At 37.1% G+C, this 9397-nt stretch overlaps 1 protein-coding gene across 1 annotated transcript in view; it reads left to right on the top strand.

Annotated features, from left to right (window-relative positions):
* Positions 1-8411, top strand: part of DDX46 (DEAD (Asp-Glu-Ala-Asp) box polypeptide 46) — a 25211-nt gene extending 16800 nt beyond the window's left edge. Inside the window, exons 17-23 of the mRNA XM_009322774.1 lie at positions 140-277; positions 941-1090; positions 1757-1954; positions 2518-2736; positions 4803-4947; positions 5628-5701; positions 6454-8411. Coding sequence (XP_009321049.1) covers positions 140-277; positions 941-1090; positions 1757-1954; positions 2518-2736; positions 4803-4947; positions 5628-5701; positions 6454-6501 — 972 coding nt within the window. The 3' untranslated portion in view covers positions 6502-8411. The remainder of the gene's footprint in view (positions 1-139; positions 278-940; positions 1091-1756; positions 1955-2517; positions 2737-4802; positions 4948-5627; positions 5702-6453) is intronic.
* The last annotated feature ends 986 nt before the right edge of the window (positions 8412-9397 follow it).

Below are 9397 nucleotides of genomic sequence, written 5' to 3'. Positions count from 1 at the left end.
AAAAAAGTTTATGCATGAGTATCATGGGTACTTTTATTGACCAGAACAACATCATCTGTGCAAGGGTGCTTCAATAAATTTAGAGATAAAATGTCTTTAGAGATTTTTCTTTATTATCTTTTAAATTAATTTTGACCAGGGGTATGCATATACCTTCATTACTGAGGATCAGGCGCGGTATGCTGGTGATATCATTAAGGCTTTGGAATTGTCCGGGAATCCAATTCCTACTGATTTGGAGAAGCTCTGGGCTGACTTCAAAGACCAACAGAAGGCTGTAAGTAATTCTTCCTTCTGTAGTGGGCTTTGGTCTGGGTTTAATGCGTATGCACGTGGGTCCAGTTGTATAGTATACATACGTGAGTCATCTCACTGACTTCATTGAGAACACATATGTATGCGTAGGTAAGTGTAGTAAGTGTTTTCAAGATTGGGATCTTGAATGTCATTTACAGGACTGTTCTTGAGAATTTAAGTATTGTCATCTGGTATGTGATAGAGAAATGCCTACCATATAAGGTAGGTTTTTATCAAAATTCACAGAAAAAATAATGAAGTTCTTTCACAGAATTTGTATTATTATTTCTAGAGCTCTCGCCATCAGAGGATCTTGCTCATGCTGAGAAGAGTGACTTTGGAGTTTTTCCGATACAAAAACTGGAGGGTTTTTTCACAGCATTTGAAAAGCATTTAAAATGGATACTTACAGAAAATCCCAACAGTGTATTGTTTCTATCTGCTGAATTAACATAGCTTTTTTTTATTACATGTCATTGTAAAATACAGTTTCTAAAATCTGAAGAGCTTTCTAAATGTGCTAGGATTTGCTTTTTAAAATAAATAACTTCAAAATTACTTGTATAATTTTATAGTTATTTTATAACTATCGGAATCGGGATTTTAAACTTCCAAGTATGAAAATACGTGTTTTTGTTTTCAGGAGGGAAAGTTGATTAAAAAAAGCAGTGGATTCTCTGGCAAAGGTTTTAAATTTGATGAAACAGAACAGGCTTTGGCTAACGAAAGAAAGAAGCTACAAAAAGCAGCTCTTGGCTTGCAAGATTCAGATGATGAAGATACAGCTGTTGATGTAAGCACCTGAAAATAAGCTTTAAGTTGCTTAAGGATTTCCAATGTATTTGGTTTTTCCCCAGTAGGTTACATAACACGTTGCAGAATACATGGATTTTTGTCACTCCATGTCCTACGCTACTGACTTAATTAGTTAAATTCCATGAGTAGATCTGTATGTATTCTTTGATATAAAAGATACATAGCTATGAAGATCAAGATCTACGAAGATCCTGAAAGTCTCTTTCTGACTTACTGGTATTTTATACTTAATATGTGTAGTTATGTAAATGTCACAGAAATTCTTTTCTTTGTGATACCCATCTTGCGTAAATGGAATAGAATGATTGCCCTCAATTGCAAACTTTTTTTTTACTTGCAGTGTTTTAAAGAAATTCATAGTAGCTTTTTCTATTTCTAAATCCTTATTAAGAGTCCTTTCTTAATGTTTGTTAGACTCCTTTTCATGACCTTGAAAGTAAACACTATGTTAAAACTTATTCCTGGTTATTAGGTCATCTGTTCCTTTTGTTGAGTTGTAGTTCTGGGCAGGCTTCTACCATTTATACAAGATGTAATTCTTTAAAAGCACGTAAACTAAATGCATCTTAGGGTTTTCTTTCTTTAGGATGATAAGATTATCTAATGGTAAATGCAGTGATCTAATAACTGTTGTTTTCTTTAGATCGATGAACAAATTGAAAGCATGTTCAATTCAAAGAAAAGAGTAAAAGACATGGCAGCACCAGGAACATCAAATGCTCCTACACCATCAGCTGGGAATGCAGAAAAATTAGAAATTGCTAAAAGATTGGCTTTGAGAATCAATGCCCAGAAGAATCTTGGAGCAGAGGCACAAGTATTGGTCCCCTTCCACTTTAAGGTCAGGCTCTTTACAGAACAATTTTTTTCTTTTTTTTTTCCTTTTTTTTTTCTTTTTTAATAAAGGTTGTTCAATTCTTTGTTCTGTGGCTGCCATTTTTTTTTTTTTCCTTAAATAGTTAGAAGTTACAAGTTGTTGGATTTGTAATTGAGCTAATGTGATAAAAGATTTAATACAGAACTGGAAATGCTTTGTCTTCCCTGGCGAAGAGTTAATTCATTACTGATAAAATTACACAGTTAGGTTTTGTCAGCTTTAGCAGAGTTGCAGGACATGTTTCTCTGATGAAGCACGTGATACACAGTCCATTTAGATTTAGGTTAATGGGGTCTGGAATGTCCAAAGGTATTTTGAGCTGATGGTACAAAAGACCAGTAAGATCTTTTCCATGCAGGTATGAGGGCAGTTATTGAGAGGAAGGAAAGAAGAGAAAGAGAAGTTCGGAGAATGTGTTTGTTATGTGAACAGTTATATTACATAGAAAGCTTTAATGAAACCCTTGTTGGTTTATATAGGACTTATTTTGGCTACCTTGTTCTCAGCACGGACCTATTTTTTCACAGGATGTGATGCAGCAGGCTACAAATGCTATCCTGAGAGGAGGGACAATTCAAGCTCCTACTGTATCTGCCAAGACCATTGCAGAGCAACTGGCTGAAAAAATCAATGCTAAGCTCAATTACGTACCCATAGAGAAGCAGGAGGAAGAGAAACAGGATGGAGGACAAAACGAATCCTTTAAGAGATATGAAGAAGAATTAGAGATCAATGACTTCCCACAGGCAAGTAACCATTTTGCTGTAATCAAGTGTAAATGACCATTATTTAACAAAGGCTATCTTCGTAGCTTAGACTGTGATTACACAATAAAATATTTTGTCTCTATTTCTTATCATACCTAATTGAAATTACCACATTATCTGTGACTGCTTCTCAGTGTCCGAGCACACTGCTTTGGACATATTCCAGAGAATATCAGAAAAACAAGCATTTCCTTATCATACAAAAATATTTTCACCCTCTGGCACTGACTTCTCTCATGTCCAAATCTTTGACGCTGTCTGGCATTTGATTTCAAAGGCCACACTACTATGACTGATACTGCTCTCTGCTTTTTTATTACCTGAATATTTTTGCTATTCAGAATATTGCTGCTCTAGTCTACCTCATCTGTTATTTTGAGGATTTATATTCCATGGTATCAAGCACAAATTCCTTGTATTTATCTTCGAGGTTCCGCCCAGGTTTGCCTTATTTTGTCAAGTTGTTGTGTTACTAGTTTGTTACCCTTCCCTCTCAGAAATCCTCTTAATTCTTATCCTAAGCGGTTTCTCGTTCATAGAACATGTTCTAGACTTTATAATTTTGCTAAGGATCCTTCCAACCCTTTAAGGATACGCTTGCTAGGTCAAAACTTTGCCTGCTCATAATGGCTAGACGGGTAACTGTTCTGTTGCCTGCCTGTGCGTGTCTGCAAATAAACAAATTGTAAATCTTTAGATTTTTTTTTTTTTTTGGTAGAGGTGCACTAGAAAAAATAGCTCTCCTGATCTCCTTTTTGTTCTTTGATGTTTTGTAATATCTTCTCTGAAACACTGATGTATATATGGCAGGTCATCAGTGAGAATCACCGCTGCTCATTATGTCCCTGGAAAATCTCTATAAGGGAGAGGGGACTCATGTTGTACTGTATGTATGCGTGTGTAATACTGAACACAGTGCAGATCTGAGATGACAGAGATGAAGCAAGATAAAATGATCGCCTAAAGCAAGAATGACAGCTGACTGTGTAAGCTGTTTTTTATAGAAGCACTACCCAACCATTCAATACCATCACATGAGCTGTAAGACACGCATAGGGTAGCCTTCCTGATCATGGGGTGCAGCCATTTCTGAGAGTCAGATTAATGCTGATAAGGTAACGGGCAGTTTTGATCCAGGGACATACAACTTGCCTTTAGAGGCTGTATTCCAAAGCTGGCTTCTGGCAAAGCAGTGATTTAAGGTGGGATACACGGTATGTTTGCTCAGCCTACCACAACTGAGAAACCAAACAGGGACTGGAGGGGATCCTTCTTCCTGTCAGAAGTAGCTTTGCCTTCACGCCAAGGCAGTGTGAGCTTCTAAGTCCTCTGACTTTGAATGCCACAGCTCACCACGACAAAAAAATGGTCTCAATCTACAGGTAACGTCCAGCAATCTACTAGACACTTTCTAGTTATTCCATTGTCTAAACTAATGGGATGCATTTATCGTAACGAAGTATTTTTAAGGGTATTGTAGAGATTTGGGACAATTTTTACAGGGTTCTGAAAAACGACTGGCAGTGTCTATTCCTTAGGCTTTATTTATGGAGATTTTAAGGTTTACTTATTTTTGTCTTTAACCAATGAACTGTGTAGAAATAAATAGCATTTATTTTGTAAAAGGGAAGTGCTTGCAGCCATTAACCGTTTGCCCTTGAAGTCTATTCCTGTATGAAAAGCGCTAAATAAAATACTTGAGTGCTGCTTCAGAAAATCTCAAGAAAAAATTACAAGTTTTAAACTTTCAGTGTAGCAAAATGGAAGGTCTTTAGAGTTCTTGCTTCAATAGTACTGTGCATCCATTCCCTTTTCTCCTTCTTCCATAACTTTATCTTGCTGACACAAGAGGCAGATTTTTTAAAATATACTTGCATAAAAATAACTGGCTAAAACTTCAATCTACCTTTTTAAAGTAGTAAATGCCGTGACCGATTTTCACAGTGCAATGTTCTTGTTTGTCCAAAATGTCAACTAACCTTTGGATTGCCATTTTGTGTGATGCCTTTCTCCCTGTTGATGCCCCCGTATCCTTTACCTTACAGACTGCCAGATGGAAAGTTACCTCCAAAGAAGCGCTACAGAGAATCAGTGAATATTCTGAAGCTGCTATTACAATCAGAGGAACTTACTTCCCTCCAGGCAAAGAACCCAAGGAAGGAGAACGAAAGATTTATTTGGCTATAGAAAGTACGTATTCCTTTTATAAATGTTTCAATGAAAGATACGACTCTAGTTTTTTAATTAGACATGGAATCTCTATAGTCATAGTGTCTGGATGCTCAGTTACAGACCCACTGTAGTCACTTTGCAGATTAATAGAATTACTAAAGAAACACTTGTTTATCTTAATACACTTTGCCAAATGATCCATGGGGGTCACAGAGATGCTTCTCCTGAGAAGACTGACCTGCCACAGAACAACAGCAAACATGTATGGAATCCGTGAAGGAGAGAGAAGGAAAAGAGAAAAAAATAAATCAGAATAAGCCCAAAGATGTCTGTGCCAATGTGAAATAAGGAAGAAAAAGGAATTGTGTGGGTGTTGGCTGTTAAAGGTATCAGAAATTACATCAACTACTACAACAAAACCTGCAAATCTCATGATGGTTGAGTAGAGTTTTTCTCACAGAAACCTCTAATCCTAGGTATTCCCGAATAGTGTGATTTATGACTGTCTGTTTTAAGTATCTTCCTTAAAACAGAACACAGTCTAGCTGTGGCAGTCTATACAATACTAGAGTGTTCTTCAGTGAATAGTTGAGGATGTTGAGCAAGTTTACAGTGTTTCTGAAAATAGCCAGCAACGTTTATTCTGTAGGCTTCACATACAGAAAGTGTTTAAGATGGTAATATTTTGTTGTCTTCAGGTGCCAACGAACTGGCTGTACAGAAAGCAAAGGCAGAAATCACACGACTTATAAAAGAGGAGCTCATCAGATTGGTGAGTGAAATATCCAGAATGCAGAGGGAAAGTGCCTTAATTTATGCTTTATGAGATTGCTTGTGACAAATGTTGACACTCTGGCATACATTTTTATTAATACCAGGGGCTGGAGCCTCTAGATCTCAAAAACACGGTTTCATTGAACAGCCTAGAAAATACATTGCTGTGTTCAATCAGCCAGACATACGGCTGTTATCTAGCCAGCAGATGGAGATAACACATTAACAGAGCTTTTTGACTGAAGACCCCTTAAAGAGTTAGGTCCAAATAAATTTCCTAATTTCAGCACTATCAGGCGGGGGGGCAGGAGAATTATTCCCCTCATTTTAATACTTTATATTTGTTGAGAGATTTGTTTTGCCGTAGCTTTACAGCATACCCAGCTAATAATCAGCATAAGATATTGTCTTGAGAAATCATATTTTGAGTCCTCTGGTTGAATAAACCACAGCTTTCTCTAGAATAACCTTCAGTGATACTACGTTAGACTTGACAGTGTCTTTGGCTTTTTCTCTTAAGTAGCCTTTCAAATCAGCAGGCAATTCCAGTGGTCCTGCTGAGCCATTATTGATAGTTTTGTTTCTTTTTCAAAATTGCTGACCTCCCCATAAAAATGTTTTCCAAAGGAAGGCGATTGCTAAGGAACTGCTTATTCACATGTAATGTGGATTTATCGCTAGTGGGGTTTTGTTGCAATTCGTTTATCCATTTTCACTTTTAACTGTGATTATTCTCTCCTTTATTTGCAGCAAAATTCATACCAACCAACCAACAAAGGAAGATACAAAGTTCTATGAGTATTTGGAGTTATCTGTCTGCCAGTGGCTGGTGCGTGAAACTTTGTGGCTTCTGTTGTTTTTGCTGTTTACACTGCTTATTGTAAATTAAGAATTTTTTTATTTTGTCTTGCGGACATTTTTTAACAGAAAATTGATACTTGCTGAAACATCTTAATTCTCTCCACTGAAGTTACCAGTCTTAAAGCAGACCAGTTTTGGCGGAGCATGATTTAATTTAACAGTGCAGTTTATATACTTTTCATCATAAAGAATATAAAATAAAACAGATTTTAATTTTCCTGACAGACTATACTGTTGAGTAAATTAAACAATGTTGGGATTTGTGTTGCAAATTGTTAGAATGTACCAGCTTCATATTGTGGGGATGGTTCACGCCATACCAGTTTATACTGGAAAAATGATCAAACACCAAAATAAAGGCAGGATTTTCTCCTGATCCATAGCATCTCTCTGGCTGGTTCCACACACATTCGTTCCCTGTACAAATGTCCCCCTAAGGTCAGAGAGTCTTGCAGTGATCAGAGTAGAGAATTTTATCCAGAAATACTTGAGGTCTAGTTTTAAGATCTTATCCTTTTCATGTCCCATTTTGTCTTTATCATCCAGGTAATAGAATAACTCTTTGGAGTTTTTGTAAAGTGAAATGTTTTGTAGTATGAAAATAGTTTTCTTGTTTTTTTTCTAAACATCAGAATTTTAGGATTTTTTTTTTCCTCATTCTCTGACATAAGAATGAAAGCCTGTTTAGCTTAAAAAGAAATTCTCAGAAAAAAAGAGAAACCTCTTTTGTAATGAAATACGACTTTGTCACTTTTTTATAGTGTTCTTATATATACATTTAATGTGATTCTTCCCCCAGGGTTGTCATCTTTATTACTGTTAGGACATGGCTTTAAGTAAAAATGAATAATGGTATTTATGAGTGAATTCCACAAATATTGACTATCATTGCAGTCAATAAGCTACTGGGACAGGCAAGACCTTTTCATTTTGAGGTCTCATCCCCATAATCATTAGCATTCACGATGGACACTTACTACTCTTAAGCATTTAACTTTCCTGTCTACTTGTCTGGAGCCTGAGCGGTAGCGGTTTGAATCATCTCATTCTAGCAGCTGCAAGACTTTCAAGATGACGACTTTCAAAAGGACTTGTGTAGAAAGCTCTTCTTACCTGACACATTGAGAAGAAATGTGTCGTTTTAAAACAGCTGTGTATATACTGCTTTAACCCTGGTGAAGACAAATCATACAACCTGCATCATGGCTGTATAAATTCACAACTTCTATTTCCCAACTTCAGGTAATTTAAACGCGTATCTCTGTTTGCATACAACTGTTACCCTAATGTCAGTGTACCTTATTTGCAATACAGGAAAGGAAAGTAACGATTATATCAACTTAACAGTATGCATTTAGGATAAGAACACCCAATACTTGCCAATATTAATACATTGAGTAGAACAAAAAGAAGCAGCACACACAATAACACTTCTCAAAATTTAAAACAGAAATCTTGAACTAAAGCCCTGTGGTTCCCTTTAAATACATCAGGTTTCCTTCTGTTAAGAATTGGGTTTTGATATGTTTCATACAACTTGTTTGTTGAATTGTCTAACTTTTGACAGTGTCCCCCCAGAAGAGCGACAGATTTTGATGTATTTAATGAAGAGCACTTTCAAGTTTGGACAGTCTGACACTTCTTTAAAAATCTTGTTTCAAAATGTTCAAATATATATATTGGTATCTCCTAAAAAAGGCTCGATGGAGACATTTTTGTCATTTCCAGCTTTGCACTGTTGGATTTCAGAGATGCAACAATGTATAATCTTTAACTTCCTGGGGTTTTTTAATGCAATGTCAATATTCCTATGTTTTTTAAATTCCAGCAAAAATAAAAATAATTTCAATGTATATTTTTCAGAAACTGTCTTTCTGAATAGCTCATCTGTTTTCTGCACTTACATTGCTTCTGCGTTTTTTTCCTACGACAGTTAACCTTGTACTTCTTGGAGTAGGGCGATGTGTACAGTAACTAGTGCTTGTGTTTTTCTACTAGAAATGCAATGAGATGCAGTTCAGACTCAGTTAAGAAAGTTGCAGTGAAGGTGTTTGGATATACGAAAACAGGAGCGAAATGCGTATAAGCCAGAGGAGAAGAAACTCTCAAATTAAGAAATACACAAGGAAAAAAAAGTGGAAACAAGATGAGAATAAAAGTTGGGAGAAGACACAATTAAGTAATGAAAAACGTTATATTTTGTTCTTTCCAAGTGTGTCCATGGATATAGACAAGTTCTTTATGAACATCGCAGTTTGGCTGCTTTCCAGGGAATCTGCCCTGCACAGCTTCCTGTCACCAGTTGTTGGAAGAGCACAGGGATGCTGTATTTCTTTTTTTTTTTTAATACACATAAGCAGAGCTTGTTCTGTTACCTGTCCAAGGTGATAGGCTGCCAGCTTTCTAGGCTGCCTTATGCTTTCAGTGCTTGAGTAAACAGTGGTATTTTGGGTGGATAAGTGATACAAGTATTTGATACTGGATCATGAATGAGTTTTTGCTTGCATTTCGCAGTAATGCAGTGTTGTCATCATGCAGCGGTGGTGGTGAGGGGTGATACTCTGGGGGTGTTGCTGCTCTCGAGGAGCGGGACACTGGCACATTTAGGTGGCGTGAAGTAGGAGAGAACTGCTGGGTAGTTGAAGGTCTGTGAATCTGGAAGAGATGGTGAACGCTGCGGGGAAGGGGAGCCCTGTGCCACCGTTTTCCATGGCAACCTCCACCGCAGCCTGAGGTCCTGGCCCCAGCAGGTCTGCATCAGAGGTTAGGGGAAGGAGAGCGCGAGACTCTTGATTGCAGCCCTGCTGGCTCCCTCGTTCTCAGTGCAAGCATA

The sequence above is a fragment of the Pygoscelis adeliae genome, unplaced genomic scaffold (genome assembly GCF_000699105.1).
Source record: "Pygoscelis adeliae isolate BGI_AS28 unplaced genomic scaffold, ASM69910v1 Scaffold34, whole genome shotgun sequence".
In the NCBI taxonomy this organism is placed as follows: Eukaryota; Metazoa; Chordata; class Aves; order Sphenisciformes; family Spheniscidae; genus Pygoscelis; species Pygoscelis adeliae.
The sequence above is the reverse complement of the archived record's forward strand: the minus strand, read 5'-3'. Positions and strand labels throughout refer to the sequence as shown.